The sequence below is a fragment of the Aedes albopictus genome, chromosome 2 (genome assembly GCF_035046485.1).
Source record: "Aedes albopictus strain Foshan chromosome 2, AalbF5, whole genome shotgun sequence".
In the NCBI taxonomy this organism is placed as follows: domain Eukaryota; kingdom Metazoa; phylum Arthropoda; class Insecta; order Diptera; family Culicidae; genus Aedes; species Aedes albopictus.
This window is the reverse complement of record NC_085137.1, coordinates 127,953,833-127,977,574: the sequence shown is the minus strand read 5'-3', so window position 1 is coordinate 127,977,574 and position 23,742 is coordinate 127,953,833. Positions and strand designations below refer to the sequence as shown.

The window sequence follows — 23,742 nt, the reverse complement described above, 5'->3', positions numbered from 1 at the left end:
GTCATATATTTTAATACTAGCTGCTCTGAAATTGCCTGATATTGTAAATCCTCATAAAACTATGCCTTGTATTTCATTTTTGAGTGATTCCAGATATTTTTGGTATCCTTAATTTGATAAGGATTCAAAATATAAACAAATTTATAAAAACGTTTTGTGTGGGAAAATTTGGCTTTGGATATTTTTAGCCAAATTTCCTGAATTTTCTGATAAAAATATAAAACCAGGGTACCCCTTTGGTCCCATGACAATGAAAATGTTTAAAAACCCAAAAGAATTGCATATTTTTTGCACCTAAACACAATTTATCCCCTTCAACGTATTTTTTTTAAACCAGAATTCAATAGCTTTCAAAGAAAAAAAAGGAGTTTAACATCGGTCAACTGATTCAACAGTTATGATTTAAAAACAATATTTTTTTGAATTTTAATTTTTAGGGCCATCTTATCTGAAAATTGATCACCCTAGTGACGAAATAAAATAAATACCGGTCTAATTAGTTTCATTTTCATCGAAGATAATTAAACAACTATTTTTATATTTCGTCATTAAGATGACCAATTTTATGATAGAGTGGTCCAAAACATCAAGATTACAGATACAAGACTAATTTTTTTTTAAAATCACGATTTTTGTACCAGTTGTTGTTCTTAACTTCTTTTTTTTGTTTGAAAGCTATCTAATTCTTGTTTTAAGGAAAAATACGTTGAAGGAGCTAAATCGTAATTAAATACAGAAAAAATGCATTTAATTTTTTTTCACATTTTTATGGTCTTGGGACCAGATGGGTACCCTGGTATTAAATTTTTATCAGAAAATTCAGGAAATTTGGCGTAACATATAACAAAATCTGAGATGTATGTTTTTTAGTTTCTGAGATATGATTTTTTGAATATAGAGAGTCATATATTTTAATACTAGCTGCTATAAAATTACCTGAGCTAGTTAGTCAAGCTCACCGATTTCGGCGCCCCTTCACTGGTACATTCCTATTGATAAACTCCTGAGGAATTTCTGAAGGAACCGCTTGAGCAATTCCCGAAGGACGTTCAAGCAGTTCCTTCTAAAAGAATCCATGAAACAATTTTTGAAGAAATCCCTGCTGAAATTTGTGAAGTAAATCTAGGAAGTCTCTAAAGATTTTTTCGAAAGTATCGCTGGAAAAATTTTAGCTTGAACTAAAAGAAAAACTGAAGAAACTCTAAATGAATTTCTGAAAAAAAAGGAATAGTTTAAGAATCCATAGATGGATTTTCTGAAGAAATTCCAGAATTAAAACCTGATGAAACCCCAGGAATACCTAACAAAACCTCTTCAGATATTTTTGGAAAAAATTCTGGAGAAATCCCCTAATAAAAATCCTAAACATTTTTTTTAATGAACTTCTGGAGGAATCCATACAGAAGGTTCTAGAGGTACGCTTGGAGGAAATCCTAGAGGAATTCCTGAGAAAATACATATACAGGAATACCCGGTGAAATTTATAGTGAAATTTCTGTGTAAATTTCTGCAGGAATCTCTCCAAGAATGTCTTGCAGCCTTTACATAAGAATCCACATAAGAATCTCTGAAAAAATCTGTAGAAAAATTTCTGAAAGAATCCTTGGAGGATTTTCTAAGACTTTCATAAGAAATTCAAGGAGCAATTTCTGGACGAAACATGTTGTGGTATCGTACATAGATCAAGTAGGCCTGAAGATATGTGAAGAAGTGTAATTAGTTTGAGAGTCAGGTACGGAAGCGACCGGGTTAATAAACGGATTATGTGTACAGTTGAAGTGCAGTTTATTTAGTCTTCTTGTGAGAACTTCCGAACCGTTCCGTCGTCCGAGATCCAGGATTCCACATTGGCGACGAGGTGAAAATGTGAGTAATTTCAATTATAGTGATAATGTCGCTTTAATTTGGCCCACGCACCATTCAGATTTTTTCCTTCGATTCCGCTCAGTCACGTGCTAGGCAGAAAAAAAAACTCAAACGGTTGCGCTTACCATGGCAACCGCGATGACAAAGTTCATTACATTGGAAGAACCGTCATTGATGATGATAGATAGATGTGTTCAGTGAGATGTTCGAACTAAAGTTAAAGATTTGCGTGTTTTGTTGTTTTTTTTTCAATATCCAGCCTAGAAAATTATTGATAATCTAGGGCGGAAACAAAATGATATACGCTGGCCTGGTGGTTGGAAGTAGTTTTTTACAGTTTTGTCATTGAATACTGTCATTCTGGTCGTGTTGCAGTGGTATTAGTGAATTGTTGTCGTATTTTGTTTTCGTGTATCCATTAGCGTGGGTCATCGGAACCGTTTTCTCAGATCAAAGCTTTTTTGGTTCCGTTTCGGGTCCTGAGTATCTGTGTAAAATTTGAGCACGATCGGTTGTGTCTACACTTTGCGCATTGTAATTGAAATTTGTATGAGATTTTGTATGGGAAAACATACTTTTTTGCATTTCTGTCATAAGTTGAAAAGGTTTGTCTGAAACTTTTTAACCGATACTGTAAAATGATAGCTTAGGATGTTCTGAAAAACTTTGTTGAAGACCGCAAAGCGATCCGATGCTTGTGAAAATAGTTGTAACCAACGAACCGCATGCATGTGTTTATGTTTTAACATGCAAAGGAATAACAATAGCAACAAAATCATGCTGTTTTGCCAAGCAATGCCAACGCTATAACATTTTTCATAAGCATCAGATCACTTCGCGGTCTTCGACAAAGTTTTTCAGGACACCCTAGGCTATGTTTTTCTTTTATCGGTTACATGGTTTTAGAAAAATTCGAGCTTGTTATGAGAGAAATGCAAAAAAGTGTGTTTTCCCATGTGAAACTCCATACAAACTTCAAACGCGATGCGCAAAACGTAGACATAACCGATCCTGTCCAAATTTTGCACACTTATTTGGGTCCTGAAATGGGATCAAAAAAGCTTTGATCTGATGGGATACCATTGAATTTTTCATTTTTTCATATAAACGATGACCCACTCTAGTATCCATATACATCTGGGTCGAAAGAAAATTTGTGAGTTGAAGTTCTCAACGACCGGGACTGGATCAACGGAATACCATGCTATGTGGTGTGATGAATAAGCTGCTTTCTAACATTGGAAGTGCTCTGGGATGCAAGCCTTCATCACCGCAGGTAATTTATTGAATACACAAAATCGAAAGTGATGCTGAAATTATAGAGAAATACGCATGTTTTGTTTACATATGATGAATGATGATCTGGTGTAGTTATGCAAGTGTTCATTTGGTTGATGCACTGAACGAAATAGTGAGATGCAAATAAATTGAATAAATATGATAAAGTGAAAATGTTTCGTCAAAACAAAAATAAATGGCAATGATTGTTTTATTTTGAATTATATTGTTAATTCATATGTTGGAGAAGGCGGATTTCGTCACAATACAAAAAAAGCGGTTTCGTCAAAATAAATGAAGGCGGGTTTCGTCACAATACAGAGAAGGCGGGTTTCGTCATAATAAATGAAGGCGGGTTTCGTCACAATTCAGAGAAGGCGGCTTTCGTCACATTTCAGAGAAGGCGGTATTCGTCACAATTAGAGAAGGCGGTTTTCGTCACATTACAAAGAAGGCGGTTTCGTCAAAATAAATGAAGGCGGTTTTCGTCACAATACAGAGAAGGCGGGTTTCGTCATAATTTCAGAGAAGGCGGTATTCGTCACAATTAGAGAAGGCGGTTTTCGTCACAATACAAAGAAGGCGGTTTCGTCAAAATAAATGAAGGCGGTTTTCGTCACAATACAAAGAAGGCGGGTTTCGTCAAAATAAATGAAGGCGGTTTTCGTCACAATACAAAGAAGGCAGCTTTCGTCACATTTCAGAGAAGGCGGTATTCGTCACAATTAGAGAAGGCGGTTTTCGTCACAATACAAAGAAGGCGGGTTTCGTCCTAATTTCAAGAAGGTGGTTTCGCCAAAAGTAAATGAAGGCGGTTTTCGTCACAGTTTACAGAAGGCGGTTTTCATAATCATGGTACAAGTAATATTTAAACGAAATACATCTTGCGTTGGAGTTCTAACTATTGAGTATTATTTTTATATATTGAATGAAAATATGCTTGCATACCAGGAACAACATGGATGTGCGTATCAGGCTGTTTCAGACAGCATTGGAGTATTCTCAATTACCTTTGGCCTGGGCCAAATGGAAGCCGACCTCGAATGTTATCTTGAGTCTGAAAAGATCGAGGAGCAGTATGAGAAACGTTCAAAACGTTCAATATCTGGGAGGCTCGGATCTAAGAGATACCAAAGAATAGAAATAGAAAGAATGCTCTCTCTTGCCTTTTTCTAAGTAAACATCAAGCGACAAGACAAGTGGCGCTCTCTAAGCGTTTCAAGGTGGAAGCTCTATGTAACAGTGTTCGTGATTGGTCATAAGGGAAGATGGTGTGCGTATGTTTTGGTATTCGCATACAATCAGTAACGCACACTATCGCATGACGGTTGAACTTTCATCCGCAGATAGCGCTGCGATAGTGTCCCCCGAGTATCAGCGGAGTGGGCATTCTTGATATTCTTATTCTTTGGAGATACCCAAGATAATCTCCCTGAACTTGAAACTTTTTCGATGGTCTTGATGAATCTTCCTTTCTATGATGCTGCAATAACAAAGCTGGATACTCATTTTGAGACCTATCGCAGACGGACTTATGGACGACATCTGTTCCGTCAGATTTCCGAGAAACCTTCAGAGAGTTTTGCTGATTTTGTTTAACGGTTGAGGACTCAAGTAAAAAGATGCGAATATGACAAACTGGAGGAGACGATTCTTGATCAGATAGTCGAGAAGTGCTGTTCTGATAAACTGCGGCAGAAAATGCTGAAACGGGATATGCTGCTGGCCGAAGTTGAGAGTTTGGGTACAAGCTTGGAGGAGAGTGAAATGAAGATGAAGGAATTTGGGAAACATGCATCATCTGGGGATTCGATTAGTAAGGACACTAACTGGAGACCAGAGAATGTTAAACGTGATTCGATGGGCGAAAGAATGTATGTTGTTTTTATAAATGGGGTTTAATATTATAGCATTTATAATAACAGGCAGAGTAAACCGACCGTTTCAAACAAAGGCTCGGGCTATCCCAGTATGCTACTTATGCGGAAAACGTGGCCATGTACGGCCATGAGATTTGCCCAGCCAGGGTGGCAACCTGTTTGAATTCCAAAGGCACTGGTCACTTTGCAAAACAATATTTGAAGCGAATAAATGGTGACGGACAACGTTATCCGATTTCACCGAAGCGCATCAGGGTAGTTCAAGATTACGACGATTACGAGAAAGATAACGGGGACATGTTCTACACCATGAGGAACCTTCATGTTTGAAATAGGCGGAATCGCAATACCTATGGTTACCGATTCAGGAGCGGCAGCCAACATCATGAACCAGAAAACATGAGAAAAAAATGAAACAGATGAAAGTATCTGTCTGGAATATGACCATAGACGACGATAAGAACTTCACATGTTACGCTTCAAAAGATCCAATGCAAATCTCAGGAAGCTTCATGGCCATAAACCGCGCTGGAGAGAGAAAATTGAAAGCAAAATTTTGTGGGAGGTATACGACTGGGAGGAAATGTTGAACTGTTGTGGCTTTCTCAGTCTAAGAGCATTGAAACGGCTAGTTTGGCATAGCCCGACGTTTCGGTCCCGTGTATTGGACCTTTTTAAAGGGATAAGCAGTCAACCGTCTCTCGTTATGTGGTTTTTGAATGCAGTTTGAGAGTTGGAGCTTCTTGTAATGCCATTTAACATAAAACACATAAATTTTTCTTGATCTTTTTGGGACAACTTGCACTGCACACTACAGATAACAGCGTATCATCATTATGTTATCATTATGTTCGGTGTCAGTTGCGCCCCAGAAATATTTCAGAAGACGATGGAATTCATTTTAGCTGGTTTGGAAGGTGTCATCTGTATCTGGAGCATTGCGGAAGGGGCACGATAAACGCCTATAAGCGCTGAGAAGTTTTTTAGGTTTGATAGCTTATATCGGGCGTTTCATTCCTAATCTGATGGCAAAAACAGAACCGTTGCGAGGACTTCTACATTCTGGTTATGTGTTTTCGTAGAAAGAACCTCAGACCAACGCATTCAACGCGATCAAAAAGGCTGTCTGTGATATAGGATATTTGGGATTTTTTGACGTAAAGAAGAAAACAAAGTTGATTGTAGATGGAAGTCCGGAAGGTCTAGGAGCAGTGCTGATTCAGGAAAACGATGATGGGCAGGATCAAATCATTTCGTTCGCAAGTAAAGCACTTACTCATTTGGAACGTAAATACTTCCAAACGGAACGGAAAACACTTGCCATTGTCCAGACACGAATGTCACATAAGTGGTAAAGTGTCTTTAATAAATATTAATAACAATAATAACTTGCCATTGTCTGGGGCGTTGAAAAGTTCAGTTTGTACTTACTGGAACAAGTTTCTTCTCATCATCGGTTGCAAAGCGCTGAAAATGCTGTTCAGTTCTCGGTCTCGCCCATGTCTACGAATCCAGCGTTGGGTTCTACGTATTCAGTCGTATAACTATGAAATTAAGTACGAACCTGGGGTAACCAACTTAGCCGATGCTTTGTCCAGATTGTCGATTTGCAACATGAAACCTTCTGATAGGACAGCGGAGTCTTACATTAATCAACTAGTGAAGAACTCAATTCCAGAAGCTGCAACACTCACCCAAGTGGCGGAAGCAACAAAGCAAGATGAAATTCTTCAGAGGTTACTAGAGGCTCTACGAACTGGTCGGATGAGGTACAGGTGTTCAGGTATATCAAATCGCAACAACATTCAGCCAAAGACGTTTTGCTACGAGGTGTCAGGCTCATAATTCCAACAGCACTTCGGTCACAGATACTATCATGTGCACATGACAGTCATCCTGGAATGAGCGTTATGAAACGTCGTCTGAGACAGAAGGTTTGGTGACCGAAAATAGATGACGCTGTCGAATTTGTTAAACACTGTGGATCGTGTACCCTTGTGTCAGCGGCTGGACTTCCAGAACCAATGCTCCGAACCAGAATGCCTGACAGAATCAGTCAAGCCGAAAACTCGGAAAATTGGAAATGGTATTTACGTAGTTTTCTTCTGATGTACAATTCCACCCATACTCAACGACAGGTGAACCTCCATCGTCTCTTATGTTTGTCAGGGTACTTCGAGATAAAATACAGAGTATCCACAATGCGAATAAATCATGGATTGAAGGTATCAGAGATCGAGATTGGGAACGAAAAGTAGCAGCAGCAGAATCGACAAACAAGCAAAGGAGAGCTTTTCCAAACCAGCTAGAAGAAGGGGATATCGTTGTGACAAAAAGGATAACTAAGGAGAACAAACTGTCTAAGAACAATGGGGCTAAAAAGTTCGACATTGTTAGCAGACATGGGTCGGATGCTGAGATGCGCTCGTTGGAAACGGGAAAACTCTACCGCCGGAACGTGGCTCATCTTAAGTCTGTGGATGATTCACCATCTGGTTTCAACTCATCAACTCCGAATGAAACTCAAGCTTCTACAGGGGATAGCATTCCTAATTCAACTGATCTGGAGAACCAAGCTGAGGAAATTTCCACAACCATCCGACGAGTCAATCGAGAAATGAAGCGTCCAGAGTATCTTAAGAATTATGTACAAACCTTATTAGATTTAATCTATTATGTAAGGGGGGAGTGTGGTATCGTACATAGATCAAGTAGGCCTGAAGATATGTGAAGAAGTGTAATTAGTTTGAGAGTCAGGTACGGAAGCGACCGGGTTAATAAACGGATTATGTGTACAGTTGAAGTGCAGTTTATTTAGTCTTCTTGTGAGAACTTCCGAACCGTTCCGTCGTCCGAGATCCAGGATTCCACACATGTCTTTTAAAAAAAAAAAGACACTACACTGTCTTCAACCAAAGGTTGCACAGACTGAACATTCACTAACATTAGGCAACGGACATCACTGAACACCCAGTGGACCATTGGAGGATTTTTCGTTTTGACGAAAAGTTTCCTCCGGATGGAGCGGGAATCGAACCCTCACTCCGGGGCACTCACAATACGCCTAAACGACTGACGCCGCTAACCGCACGGCCACGAAGCCCACAAGGAACATCTTAATGAATGTCAAGAAATCTTAGGAATTTCCTTAAAAATCTCTTGTAGAATTTGTAAGGCATTCCTTTGAGAAAATTCTTTAGGAAGCAAGTTAGAAAGCTTCTGAGAAAATTTTGAAGGAGTTCTGAATTTCTGATTCTCAATGTATCCGTGAATCATTTTCTTAAAAAATCCATGGAATTTTTGAGAAAGTTCATGGTAGGTGTTTTAAAAAAATTCTAAAAGAATCTCTGAAAAAAAAAACGGAAGAAATTCGTAGATACATTTCTGGAATTAGGGTCTTGTACCATTTGGGCAGGTGTACTTATTTGCTGCACTTGCCACCATAACTAAGTAAATTTTATACCAAATTACTTAATTTTTGGAACATTGTGAGATATGTACAGTATCTAATCTTTCTGAAGCAATTCGTAAAGGAAAATTTTTTAAGCAATTAGTTAATTCCAGGGTAAATAAATCCTTGGAGACATTTTCAAATAAATCCCTGAATGAACTTCTGAACATTTTTTTTGGACATTAGTGCAAATAACGTTCTTGCGTATGTTCATTGCTCAAAATATTGTCTTTTGAATCAACAATACATATTTTTGGAGACAAACGATTTCGATCGTAACAAGCTAGCGAGATTGGTGGTTTATTCGTTATTTAGCGGGAATTACTAATATATGTTAAAAACTCCGAGCCTTTTATTGCAAACTCAGTTTTCATGCAGTGTTTTTTTTTTATATTTTAGTACATTTTGGTTTACAATTTAAATAAATCAAATTGCTTCGATTTTATGTAAAATCCGGTTTAATAGACATTTTCAAAATTGAAATGTCCACTTAATCGAGGTATACCTGTACATAGATTTGAATGAAAAAAAATTACAAATGGTTTATATTCTCTCTTGAATCAATCATTATTATAAGTCATGCATCCCACTGTCGAAGCCCACCTTGCACCGAATCGTGAAATGAACCATTCCAATTAGACTATTCCTTTGCAGTGGCCCGGGCGCGCAATCAATCTACGAGCTTTCTATTGGCAGTGGCACAGTAACGTATTTCAAACCGACACTGCAATGTGAAAGCTTTCGGTAGAAGCTGCAAAAGCATGAAACAAATGTAGAAATAACAGTATTTGGCGATTTCCAATTGGATTTGAAGCGATAATCGCTCTGTATTGCAGCAGAAGCTGATTTTATCGAAGCTTACTGCAACAAACTAATTAGGACGATGGAAAGTAGCTCAATGAAAATTAAATCATTATTATTTTCACATTTGAATACGTCAACCTTTGCATGATCGGCCGCAATAGAGGCAACTGTAAATACGATACGATGACGATACTTACGGAAACCGGAAACGGTTGCATTTTATTGGGCTCGTTAGATGATGCGCAAACAATGATATCCCGAGCCATTTCACCGCTATAAAAGAGACCATCGTGTAGGCGGCTACGATTATTTCGTTTAATTGGTAGAATTGGTTGTGTGGTGAAATTGAAGCAAAAAATGGCTGCTGTAAAGCTAAGCTTTGTGGGATTGATTTTGATTGGAAGTGTTCTGGTAGTCAGAGCTTGTGTAAGTTACGTTGAAGAAAATTAAAATACAAAATAACAAAATAGAGGCAAATTTGGTTTTATCGGGGTATCATTACTTCAGATTTATTGGAAACTATATTAAAACCCGAATTAACATGAAGTGGTTCTGAGGTTACTTAGCGTACAAAATTGATGTATCTTGTTTTCAGAACAACGGCTACGAGCTGATAGTACACAAAATCGAAAACTGCGATGGAAGCGTTATCACAATCGATCCCAAGTCTACGGTTACCCTTACGGAAGATTGCAAGGTAAAATCCAAGTCCACTGTCACCACAACGGGTTTCAAAGATGCAGAGGTATGATCCACAGCCAAAAAATCGTGTTATACTTCTGACAATTGAAATAATTTTTTTTATAACCAGATGACGGTGAAGTTGTCCAAAAACGGCATCCCGGTGATGCAGGAGAAGATGGATCTGTGCAATCTGATGGAGGATTCCAAGAACAACAAGGAAGCGGCGGAAATCATGACAATGTTTGGAGTTCCGGATGAATGTCCGGTGGCAGCTCAGGAGATCAATACGAACGAGAGCCAGGAGTACAGCTTGGAGAAGTACAAACAGCACCTGATGATGGCTGAGGGCAAGATTCTGGTGGATTGTCACATCAAGCACGATTCAGTAAGAAAGTGTTTTTTTTTTTGTTAAGGATGTGATCTCATATCTGTAATGAATGTTTTTAGGGAGAGAGCTGCGCCAAAATTAATTTGGAAGTCAAAAAGGCTGGAGGAATGCTTGGATAAGCCACTTAACAAATTGCTCTCAGTACGATGATGAAGACGGTCAATCAAAATTTGAATGGCCACTTGCAGTTTACGTTTGAAATAAAACTTTTTTGGATTTTGCGCCGACAGCTCTATGTGTATGATTAAAAAACAGTGTTGATAAATACTACTTAAACACTTAGTCCAGATAGATTCAATTTGTATTTGTAGACGCAGCACATTTTATTAACTAAATTCATATATTTTCCGCATGGTCTAAATTCGAGCCAGGTAATTCGTCGATTGTTGAATAGTTAGGGCAGTATTCGTATTAGCATTAGATTTCCGCCGTATTTCCGATCGTATTTTCATTAAATTAGATTACAGAATTTCCACTCAAGTGATCCCCAATGGCTCAGTCTTAGGGGGGGTGGGGGTAAGACGGACATGCTTAGGAAACACTCTATTTTAAAGTCCATTTTGTAAATTGGAAACATCCATACACTGGTAAACGCCTAACAGTATGCAATGCTCTGGTAATTTTCGAAGTGCAAACTGTTCCAACAGCAAAAATTCAAATATAATGATTTTTTAAACAAAAAATCAATATAAAATGCTTTACACGGCTTCCACAACCATTTTTGTACTCCATAGATTTCAATCTGTGAACAATGTGTGGGTTTTAATGTGTTTCTCATTGCACTATCAAAGTAGCCCCAACACTGTCCGTCTTACCCACCCTCAAGGCTCAAGTCTTACCCCCACGCAACGCAAAATATTTATTCCACCATCGTTATCCATAAGCCATGAAATTTACCTGAATTTCGTTTTGTGTAGGACGGAACAGTTTAAAACAATTGGGAAACTCAAAATAATATGGGAAAACTCAGCAATTTAATGTTAAAAAAGCTTATTTATTGCCGCCTCAAAATTAGATCCCATCACAAAAGCGTGTAGCCAGCTAAATCATTGTTTATTTTTTGCACTTTTGACATATGTATTCTCTCATGGAGTGGTTTAATAATTATCAACTGATAAGAAGATAGAGTTAATCGTAAAAGAAAACCAAATTTCAGCTCTTAAGTGACAGAACTAGTCAGTGGTCCGTCTTACCCACCCGGTCCGTCTTACCCCCACCCCCCCTACATCTAGTTTACTTGCATCTGAAGAAAACTTCATATATATTGAGGGTGTTTTGCCACGGGGATGCGTATTACCACAGGTTCTCCTAGCACGAAAAACTTCACTTCACTACGTACAGTAGTGGGGTTGCACGGTTTACAACACTTTCAAGTTAGCGGGTTCATCACTTCACTCACTTGAAGTCTATTCACCTGTTCGCACAGGTGGAGACGCGAGGTCCTTGAAAAGGTGGAAAACATTAGTGAACTGATTAAGCCAAAACACTTTTAGAGCACATTTTTTTAGGTACTATCTTGAAAAATTTCAACCGTTTCAAGGGCTTATATTCCATATATGATCTGTCTTGCGACAGTAGGGTATTTTAACCAATAGTGGACCCCAATGCTACCAATGAAATTTTGATCTGCTCGTAAATACAATCTCCATATAGGTTAAGGTGGCCCACACTTATATGAAAAACGAAATTTTGAAAAAAAAGCTCAGTGTTACCTCCTGAATCAGTTGTTTTGAACACACAGAAGCTACGTTCTAAATTTAAGCAAAATCGGTTAAGCCTTAGGGGGTGCTCAACAAGCTTGAAGTATGTATGGGAAAACTAAACCAAATGTATGCAGAAATTTAAAGTTTTCTATTTTTGCCACTAATTTGCACTGCAAACCTTCAAGAAATCCTTTGAATTTAGGTCACCCTATCAACGTATTTGTTGTCTCTAAGAGCTTCTCAAGTTTTATGATTTTATAGTAGTATCCGAGAACTGCCTGGAGTTTTTGCCATTTGATCTTTAAGTGTTATCAGCGATCTATGCATTAGCATTATGAATGAAACTTATGCTTACACAACCTCATGTGACAATGTGTTGTGTTCATTGTCTGTTTAAGGATCTCCAAGAACTTCCTTAAGTATAAGTCATCGGAACTACCAACGTTGGTTGTCTGGCTTTATGATGAAGGTTTATACTTTATGGCACAAATTTCCCAAATAAAGGAGAACGTGCCTCTGGAGCCGACCTACTGAAGGTTCATACTCACACAGTCTCAGGTACAGGGGATAGACAAAATGATCGGGACAGGCAAAATTTTTATTTTTTTTTATCTGTATTAACGATATTTTTAGCCCAAGGCTAGTTCATCTCGGGACCCACGCTTTACTTCCCTTCCGAAGGAAGAACTTACATTTGGTGAGTTTGTCGGGAGTGGGATTCGATCCCAGGTCCTCGGCGTGATAGTCAAGTGTTCTAACCATCACACCAGGTCCGCTCCACACAGGCAAAATTTTCATTTAAAAAAAAAAAAAGTCCAATTAGCTGTAACTTTTTGAAAAGTGCATTAAATTTTCTCAAATTTTCACTGTAAGTTGATCAATTAGTTGTGTATCAGTGGATAAAATTTGGAAAAGATCAGGCTATTCTGCACGAAGTTATAAGCATTTTAGAAAAAAAGGTAGAATTATCCTATAGCCAACTTTGAGCTGTTATATCTTCGGATTCAATGAACCGAATGCAATGAAATTTTGTCTATTTTTGACTTATATAATGAGCTCTGAAAAACGTTTGACTCAACTTGAAATTATTAACAAGAGAAAAAGTTATAGCAATTTCATTAATTTTATGATTTTTTAGTAAATTGGTCTATTTTTAATATGCATCCCAATACTTTTTCAATAAATTGCCGGCTATTTTGTTACTTTCTTTCAAAACATATCTGTACTCAAGACAATAAGAGGGAATTTAAGTGAACTATAATTAGCATCTTACATTTTGAAACGATGTTGAAATTTTAGAGAATTTGGTGTTTTTTAGAAAAATAATCCAATTGTTATAATTTTCTTCCGTGTAAAGAATTTTAAGTTAAATCAAAAGTTTTTCAAAGCTCATTATATAAGTCATAAATGGTCAAAAATTCTTTGCATTCGGTTCATTGAATCCGAAGATATAACAGCTCAAAGTTGACTATCGAATAATTATACCTTTTTCTAGAATGCTAGTAACTTCGTGTAGAATAGTCCGATCCAGCGAAGAGAATTGTCACAAAACAAGCAACAAAGAAGGTGCGACGATTACTCTTTATCCCTACTGGTAACAGATAATGACATGATCTCGAATTTTTTTGTTGTAGACAAAACGGAAGCTGAATTTGTTGCGTACTTTTCAACTCGTGAATAATCAATTATTTACTAACCCAAAGTCGAAACTGTTTGATGATAGAGCTTCACCAGAGTTGCAGTGTTTACCGACTCGAAGTTATCGTTCGAAAATCGCAATGCAAGGCTGAAAAATATTTAAACTCATGGTGTACGATGTTAATCCCATTATTTTCAAGTTGGGACAAACTTATGTCGCATGGGTTGTTTTGTCGCAACAAATACAGGTTGCGACATTGTCATTATTGTCGCGGATGGTTGAATTTTGATTCACTGGTCCGATCTTTTCCAGATTTTGTCCACTAATATACAACTAGTTGATCAACTTACAGTGAAAATTTGAGAATATTTGATGCACTTTTCGAAAAGTTCCAGCTATTTGAAAATTTTTTAGAAGGGAAATTTTTGCCTGGCCCGATCATTTTGTTAATCCCCTGTATCTACCCAACAAACAATACTGCTGAACAATATATGAACAAACTGAAAGCAAAAGAAAAGTTCTAAATATTTGGGCTGATTAAGCTGTTATGCAACTATGATTGTATAGAAGTATCTGAGAACTTCCTGAGGTAAAGGTCATCGGATCTATAAGCGTAATCAGTGATGAATTGAAGCGTTAAATTTATGCTTACACAGCCCATGGCAACTACCTATGTGCTGTAAATGGCGGGTCCGTTGTCTCCAAGAACTCCATTGAGTATGGGTCATCGGATCTACTAAGGTATTGAAATTCACCTGAGGACCTTCTTATTTATATAGAGAATGAGAAAGTCTGTTGATCAGAACCCGAGAGGTGGTTTATCGGGTTATGTGAGTATCGACCAACTAAAAACTCATTCTCTCTCTTTCTTACCTTTGCGGTACGCCCGTTAGGATGAATTTGAGAAAGAAGGACCGTACATGAGTACACTCTAATAGTAAGCATTCCATAACCTACCGTCTTAAGTTGTCCACTCTCCCCTAATTGCTAGGGTCCTGGCTAGTACTTAGACTACCTTGTAACCTTGAAATCCATTTAGGTAACAACTCTATTTAGACCGTCCCGACTCATTGCCTAAATCGCGGTTTGGGTGTATCTATATAGCACGCATGCCATATATACAGATTTGTCTGTAAAACAGATTTTATAGCTAAAGGCGTTGTTGTTTTTGTGTATGGGATACAGATTTTTCCTTCGGATTTCGTATGGGATACAGATTTTTGAAAAAAAGTGATACAGGTTTTGTAAAATATCATCTGGCATCCCTGTATATTAGGCCTGTCCACCTTCTCAAAAATGTTCTCTGATTCTCAAGTCCACCCCCATATTTTGATTGGCATCCTAAAAGAAGTAGCTGGTCAAAATTTCAGCCACATCCGTTGAAATTAAGAGGTGCATCAAATCAATTTTGTGTTTTTCGACTATTTTCGATCTTCCAAAAATCTTTACTACACTAAAACTTGTTGAAAATTGTTTTTTTCTGTACAAATTGAAAGATATACTTGTTTGCTACAAGTTCTGTAAACATCGTATGCCAATAAAATTAAAGGAAACTTATGTAAATATCGCATTTGTAATGAGAAAAACCTCAAAAAGTTGATTTTTTGATAGATTTTGCTCTGGAACACCCTAATATACGTATTTAGTTGGATATTTTAAAACGGCATCATACTCTCTAATATTTTGTGATTATTTGCTTCTTTAACATCAATGCCGTAGGAGTTAAGCAAAAATTATTAAAATTCGTGAAAGCCAAGTGTGCCCTAAAAACTAGTTGAATCACGTCAGCACTGATATTGATGGCCAACACGCTTGTTTGTTGACATCCGCGATAGGGATAGCCAAGGCAAACTACAAGGAAGCAAAGCTACTAACGGGTGGCCACTAAATAACGGGAATGCTTTTAGCAGCTGATTAAAAACAATAGAAGCGTCCATAGAGTAAACATTTTTTAGACAAAACCATCGTCTATCTATCCACAAAGTCAGCGTATTTTTTATTTTGTGTCAACTTATTCTGTTCTGCAGAAAACGACATTGAAACAGGAAGCACTACCAAAACGCCTTGGACGGCTCTACTGATTGCTCAAAACAACCGTAAAAAAAGTTAATAGTAAACCATTATAAAACTAGTACCCGCCCGGTTTTGAATGAATTCCACATTTCGGCATCCCAAGAAACAGATCCTGAAGGAAATAGAGGAAAACTAGCAAAACCAATAAGCATGATATCATTTCACATAATAAAATCTTCTTTTGTGACATGGGCTGGATAAATCAATAGAATGCCTTGTTAAATAACAAATATTTACATCAAATCACATTTACACATTGAACAACATGTAAATGGTTCGTTATAAAAAAAAATAGCACAAAAAAAGTTCAACAATGAACCGCAGTGCACAAATTACATCGACACGTTTTGGTGATACAGAAAAATAACATTTTTTGGAAATTTCTATAAATGTCATTTACGGGAAAAGGCTACAACCAAAGCAAAAAAAAAAAACAAGTCAGTATCCCCATTTTTTCTTATTACTGTTTGAGTGTGTAGATGCTAAAGGTAGCTGAGAAACCATTTATTTTGACCAACGATTTCACAGACGCAGAAAATGCGTGAAAGTAAACTCTGAAAAGTCGTACAAAGCAGTTGCTCCAACATCACTGCAAAAAAATACTGTACAAATTACTACGTTCAACTTTCTTAAATTTTATATTTTCCATGGACGTACATTGTTAAACCTTTATGATAGTTAAATTCAGATTGCCATTTTTAAAGATCATATATTTTTAAGAGCACATTCAAAGCATTCCCGTTATTTAGTGACCACCCGTTACGTTCGGAACAATTTCGCGCCACAGCGTGATTGCTTCCGAATTGCTACATAGTTTTCGGAACGTAATTGGCTTTCCCGAATTTTAATATTTTTTGCTCAATTCCTACAGCATTTATGTCAAAGAAGCATATTCAAGTGCGGTGCAGTTTTGGAATCAAACAGACAAGTGTCTTGAAAGGTTAAAGAAGAAATAATCTCTGGTAGCGTTCGGGCAAATGACATTCGGACAAATGGAAGAATGAAAATATTGGCAGTTCCAACGTTAAATGATTCTTTAACTCGGAAGAATCGCTAACTATTAAAAAAAGAAAATAATTTGATGATCATATTAGCACCCAAGAATGTCAAAAAATCCTTCTAAATAAGAAAAAAATAGGACAATCTATGTTAAAAGAAGGGGAAATCTTCTCTGAAAGTTTGAGAAATCGCTTTAAGCTCACTTTTGGTTATCTGAAGATTTCCCGTTCCTCTGATTTCATCCGAACATTATTCGGCCAACCAGCATTCGACCAAACAACTTATTCGGTCAGATGGCATTCGGTCAAATGGCGTTCAGCAAAAAACATTCACCCAAATAGCATACATCGATATAACAGAATTTTATCCTTGATTTAACGTTTGGCTCCGTAAAGCGTTAAACGTGATTGTGCCTCAAATAACTGAACTAGATGAAAGTAATATTTGTTCTATTTTGCCAGCCCTTACGTGATTCCTTGAAGAATCACTGGACGGATACCTGAAGAATTCCTGAAAGAATTCCTGAAAGAATCCCTGGAGAAATCTTTCAATGATTTTCTTGTAGAAATTCCTGGATGAAGTTTGCCAGTTGCAATCGTTCCAAAAGCCCCGCAGGAATCGCTGAGAATATTGCCCTTAGAAGTTTCTGAAGGAACAAAAAGAATCCGACAGAAACTCCTGGGGAAATTATAGAAGAATTTAATTGGATAAATCACCGAAGGAACTAATGGAGGAATCCCCAGAAAAAAATCCCACAAGAATTCCAAGAGGAACCCATGTAGAAATGTCCTCGGTCGCTCTTCCGTTTGTAGTTGTTTGTAGCATCTAATAGAAATGCCTAGTCAGTTCAACAAACATCCGGTGATCCAAAGAGCATGACGGTGTTACCATAGACCAATGTCAAGACCTCAATGTACCAAAGAAAACCATTATCCCTCTAATACCATTTTTTTTATTTTGATCTAAATATCACTTTTCATCATCTAAAATCGATTTAAACATGTTTTGGAAGATGATTCTGTTTAATTCTCGATTTCGTGAATTTTTGAACATCCCCATACTTTAATATTTTTCCTGGAAGCCTATTTGGAGTAAAGATTTTTTTAGATGAAAACATAGAAAATTTCATTATCCGTTTAATTTTAAGAAAAATAAATTTAGAGTGTATTCGCTTCCCTTAAATTGTTAAACTAGGGTAGAATGATTTGGAAAAAATCAGAATATGTTAATTGTAGCTATTCAATACAAAATTAACAATGCACAATGGTCCGAATCCATGTTTTAGCAGGCACAAAAAATCCGTATCTCTGTTTTCGTTAATTTTAGGCGTTTGGTGTCCTCAGAGAAGTTGTTTACATTTGTTTGCTGCATCTTTTCCAAAAATTTTTGATTAGAGTGGTCCTTGTCTAACTCAAATCTGGCAAAGAACTTTTTAATTTTAAGTCATACGCGATCGAGTTCTTCAGCAAAGTTGTAGGCAATGCTATTTTGAGCAACTTTGTCGAATACACCGTTTATCTAGCTCCTAATTTGAATATAGTAGGTCAGTTTTAAGTTTTGACTTAGGGTGAGTCCCCCAAAAACGGTTTTTTCGCAATAACTTTTTTATTTGATTTTTTTTCGAAGATGTGAGCTTCGGAGCATTTGAAGAGCAAGTAATGACGCATATTTGTTCTAAACATTGCATGTTGCTAGGTCTTGTTATTCAAATGTTATGGGCAATTTTGACTTAAAAACAACGATGTCCTGAAATGCTTATATCTCATGGAGTTGGTAAAATAAAAAAAATACTTGAAGCGGCATTTGGAAGGTCACATATGAAACCAAACTTGGAGCAAAAATTACGAGAACGTTATTTTTTAAATTGGAATAAATCGACTCCAAAAATCCCCTTAAAAAATCGAAAAACTACATATAACTCATACAATTTTAAAGATAGAGTCAAACTGTCTTCGGAAAAAATGTGGGTTTTTACCATACCTAAAAGTTTCCCATTCACAACTGTTTTGTAAAACGAGAAACAAAAGCTTGAAATTGATAATTTGTTTTTAAAGAATACAATCGTTCTGATTTTCTAGGAAAACATAGCATGTACCCCTAAGAATCAAATTGACCAGAATAATCTCTCGTGAATACCTTCTCAACGATTCTTGAACGGACCCGATCACTTATTTGATTGCAAAGTAATAGCTTAGTTAAGGTCTATAAAGGGACTTTTTTCAGTTAAAGCAGGTCGGTGGCCGCAAAAGCCACACCCGGATTTCAAAAATAGTCATATCAAGACCAACAATTGAAAAGGCAGCATCAACACGTTTCTTTCGACTAAGGGCATTTAGTAATCCACCCACGCATATCAACCGTCACTAACAGAAAGCTTGATGTTTGCACTTTCTGTTAGTGGTGGTGAGGTGTGTTGGTTGAGTTCAGAAAACTTTAAATCAACAGAAACAAGTTTGTTTACAAAATATTGATGCGGCCTTTTCAATTGTTGGTCTGGATATGCCGCTTTCATGCAAGCCAAAGAAAGTCAAGATCGGACAAGCTACTGATTTCTGCAAGCTGTCCAAAGTTTGGGGTCTAAAACGACCTTAGGGTCTATAAAATATATTTAAGTTTTTATTTTGAAGATGGAAAACCTGGAATATTTTGTCATACAAATTATCTCTGGACCGACAGAGGGTTGTATTTTAAAAAGCAATAATCGCTTTTGCAAACGTTCGAAGGCTGCCAACAACGCCGGAAACCCTCTGCTGGTTCAAACACCAACAGTCGTAACGAAAATCAAATCATCTTCTGTAGAATATCTTGTAGGGGAAAGAGGGGCATAATGCCCTGGCTAAGCATATGTGGTCATAAACCTCAAATGATGCTTATTTTAAAGCCGTATTCTACCTTTGAGAGCAGTTTACTCCCTTACTTAAGAGACTTAAGCTTTTGGCCCGCTTACTCACATAATTTCGCATTTGAAAAGCAATTCAAAAAAGTGTTACTTTTTAGGTGCCGGAAAACTGTAAGAGGCAAAACGCCTTTTTGAGTGAGGCAAAACGCCCGCTGGCATTTCCCGCTCTGACTTGTTGCGAAATACCAAGGGGCTCCATTGAGCTCTACGGATGCTTAAAAATCTGTATAATCCTAACTGTATAGATTAACGGCTACGCAGTCTTAGGGTTCAAAAAACGAGTTTTATTATTCACCCGACGTTTCGACACGGGGATAGTGTCTTCCCCCTGAGGAAGACATTTTCCCCGTGTCGAAACGTCGGGTGAATAATAAAACTCGTTTTTTGAACCCTAAGACTGCGGACTGCGTTGCCGTTAATCTATAGAGTCAAGATTTCAGTCGATTTCCAACAGCAATCTGTATAATACAGGAAATCTGTATATATATCCCTGTATATAACCAGCGCGCAATTTCTTAATTTCTGTGCGCTGCACATTGGGAAATCTTTCCAAATGAGGAAAATCGTCGTTTTTCTCGCTTCTCTTTCGACAATAGCGGCCGTTCTTGGGCTTGACCTGCTCAGTTTTAGTTCTAGTTTGCTTGGATCTAAGGAAAACCTCCACAATATGATGAAATCGCGTGAAGGCGTTTTGCCTCCGGGAGGCGTTATGCCCGCAGTTCTCCTACCGGTCTCCTACCAGGCAGTCCAGGAATCTACCACCAACAAATTTGTGCGACTTACTCAATACCAATCCTAATTGTGCGCATTCAAAAAAAGGGTGTAACTAAAATTCCGATCTGCACTTTTTTCTGAATCATTACTATCGAGAAAAGAAACAATCCAATATTACTTACTTTCACTCCTGAACACTTACGGTGTCTGAAATCCAATATTAGACATTAATTAAAAAAAAAACAAACTGTGAAGATTATTACATAACCTTGGTTCAATGCAAGTTGAAGAACGCAATTGTGTTGTGCAGATCGAGGTTGATTTAGATAGTTGAGTCATTGCTTAAGATATACCTTACAAGCGGGTTGGTTTGAAGGAGGAAAAAGTGCGATTTTTATACCAATCATGACAGTGCACTACCTTGTATTTGCAATCATTGTTTTGCTTACACTGCAGATTGGATTAGATACCGAATTTCACGCTCTTAATTAGGACTGATTATTTAGTTAATAATCATCACGACTTTGGCAAAGTTGTTGATCATGACCTGTTGTGTGTAATGAAGGTCTGAGTTTCGTTATTCTTATATAATCCACTCTTTAGATACTGCTGATCACCGCGTAGAAGTGCATTTCATGGTGATAGTGAGTTGGTGCAGAAACATTCTCTTGTCTGTGGTGCGAATTCTCACTGAGAGAAAAAATAAGTATTTATAAAGGTTAAATATTTGCGCTTCTTCAATAGGGCATGTTAATCTAATTTATGGGGTTAATTGCGACACTGAGTTTATCAACAAGAGCTGAACTTCTAGTGCAACTCCCGTAACCAGTTTCCTTTAAACATATTCCTCTCAATTTTTCCACCTTGCAAAATCCCGTTCATCCTATGAATGCTAATCTCGGCAGATTCCACTCATCCGGGGCGGGCTATCGTTAACAGACGGAGACCCCGCCGCAACCCGGAGTAATTTGATAAAACAATGCAATGGCACTCCTGATGGCACCCTCAATCAGTCAGAGTGTGACTAGTGTGAGAGAGAGAAAATCCAAACGGGCGGGTGCCTGTCGTTCGGATATGATTCGCATACGGATAAGTGGGCGCTCCGGTTGAAAAGCCACAGCTTGTACTAGTAGTCCAGGCCCAGTTAGCCTGGGTGATGATGCGCGCGTCAGGGGATTACTAACAACAACACAACAAGCGAGCCAATAGACTCCACAATTAGTAGCCGCGTCACAGCGTGAAAACAGGCGCGGAGCGAAAACGACCTGTTCAGCATCACTACTGTTCTTAGGGGGTAGTGGAATAAAATGAATTTCGTGATTTGAAATAATTATTTCAAAACAGTCGTTACCAGTGCACAGTGAATAATACAAAATAAAAAATCTAAAAAAAAAACAACACGTATAAATACATGAAAAGCAATAGACGGTAGACACTACGACCCTTGAAAAAGGCTAAATCCCTAGGCCGAAATGTAGGGAATGTAGATAAAAATCGTTCTTGATTCGAAGACTGACAAAGTCATCCACCCTTTCCATTAATTTATTACGTAACGCTAAAATCGATATTTTCGCAACGCGTCGTTTTGGGACGGGCTTGGTTGTCTAGTGGCTACCGCTTCTGATTCGTATGCAGAAGGTCATGGGTTCAATCCCTGGCCCGTCCCTTTCATTCTACTTTGTATCTTTCTATCCACTTTCTCTCTCTCTTCTCTACATATACAACTCATGTACAGTCGAGACTCTTATAAGATCACTGGTCGGGGGGCGCAATAGGAATCCGCTTAATAGGAGACTAAGAGCTTATGGGATTTCGGCATTTTGGGGGTGTGGCCTATTATCTCGGGTGTGTTAAGAGTTAACGCAATACTTTCTTCGGCAAAGTTTTAGGGCTTGATAAGATCTACCATTTAGAACTTTGGTTCATATGATTAGTTGGCAATTTGGCCGCTAGAGGGACCATCAACAATTTGATGCTAAATTGCACTACGGGAACCATATCAGGTTGTCAAGCAAACGTTACGATATGCGACAGCTCAAGACCCTGATAATTTGGAAGGATAGTGTCTTCGGGAAAGTTGTTGGGTACGCCAATAACTTACTGACGATGAGTTGCGAAGTTCGAAATTCCTCCACTGGGCGGCGCTAGTGAGCATGTAAAATTTTAAAACCTCATATCTCAGAATCCCGATGACTTAGGAAGATGGTGTCTTCGGCAAAGTTGATCAGTATGACATGAAATTACATAAAAATAAACACTTGTTTCGCAATTCTGCCACCAGGTGGCGCTAATGAACATGCAAATTTTAGAAATCTCATAGCTCAGAATCCTGATAACTTAGAAAGTTGGTGTCTTCGGAAAAGTTGATCAGTATGACATAAACTTACATAAAAATAAACACTTGTTTCAAAATTCTGCCACTAGGAGGCGCTAGTGAACTTGCAATTTTTAGAAATCTCATAGCTCAGAATTCTGATAACTTAGGAAGTTGGTGTTTTCGGCAAAGTTGATCAGTATGACATAAACTTACATAAAAATAAACATTTGTTTCGCAATTCTGCCACTAGGCGGCGTTTACCGGGTTTTTTCGTCTTTTTCGACTTTTTTGGCGGTTTTTTGGCTTTGCATGTTCACTAGCGCCGCCTAGTGGCAGAATTGCGAAACTAGTGTTTATTTTTATGTAAGTTTATGTCACTCTGATCAACTTTTCCAAAGACACCAACTTTCTAAGTTATCAGGATTCTGAGCTTTGAGATTTCTAAAATTTGCAAGTTTACTAGCGCCTCCTAGTGGCAGAATTTTGAAACAAGTGTTTATTTTTATGTAAGTTCATGTCATTCTGATCAAATTTTCCGAAGATACCAACTTTCTAAGTTATCGGGGGGAGCGACACTAGTTTTGCCAAGTCGAAAAACCGTCAAAAAAATCGAAAAAGACGAAAAAAAACCCGGTAAACGCCGCCTAGTGGCAGAACTGCAAAACAAGTGTTTATTTTAATGTAAGTTTATGTCATACTGATCAACTTTGCCGAAGACACCAACTTTCTAAGTTATCAGGATTCTGAGCTATGAGATTTCTAAAATTTGCATGTTCACTAGCGCCGCCTAGTGGCAGAATTGCGAAACAAGTGTTTATTTTTATGTAATTTCATGTCATACTGATCAACTTTGCCGAAGACACCATCTTCCTAAGTTATCGGGATTCGGAGATATGAGGTTTTGAAATTTTACTTGTTCACTAGCGCCGCCCAGTGGAGGAATTTCGAACTTCGCAACTCATCGTCAGTAAGTTATTGGCGTACCCAACAACTTTCCCGAAGACACTATCCTTCCAAATTATCAGGGTCTTGAGCTGTCGCATATCG

At 37.8% G+C, this 23,742-nt stretch overlaps 1 protein-coding gene and 1 long non-coding RNA gene across 2 annotated transcripts in view; both read left to right on the top strand.

Annotated features, from left to right (window-relative positions):
• Positions 1 to 23,742, top strand: part of LOC134287729 (uncharacterized) — a 473,313-nt gene that overhangs the window by 33,982 nt on the left and 415,589 nt on the right. The window lies entirely within an intron of this gene.
• Positions 9,454 to 10,580, top strand: LOC109428206 (uncharacterized). Its single transcript, XM_019704276.3, has 4 exons — positions 9,454 to 9,705; positions 9,875 to 10,024; positions 10,091 to 10,348; positions 10,411 to 10,580. Exons 1-4 carry the CDS (start codon positions 9,637 to 9,639, stop codon positions 10,468 to 10,470), a joined length of 537 nt encoding a protein of 178 aa, XP_019559821.3. The 5' UTR covers positions 9,454 to 9,636; the 3' UTR covers positions 10,471 to 10,580.

What these genes read in the sequence shown, in the direction of transcription:
- LOC109428206 (XM_019704276.3), top strand. Translation starts at nt 9,637, where the DNA reads ATGGCTGCTGTAAAGCTAAGCTTTGTGGGATTGATTTTGATTGGAAGT. An exon ending in CGGGTTTCAAAGATGCAGAG is followed by an intron (nt 10,025 to 10,090) that starts GTATGATCCACA and finishes TTTTATAACCAG; the next exon opens with ATGACGGTGAAGTTGTCCAA. An exon ending in GTCACATCAAGCACGATTCA is followed by an intron (nt 10,349 to 10,410) that starts GTAAGAAAGTGT and finishes GAATGTTTTTAG; the next exon opens with GGAGAGAGCTGCGCCAAAAT.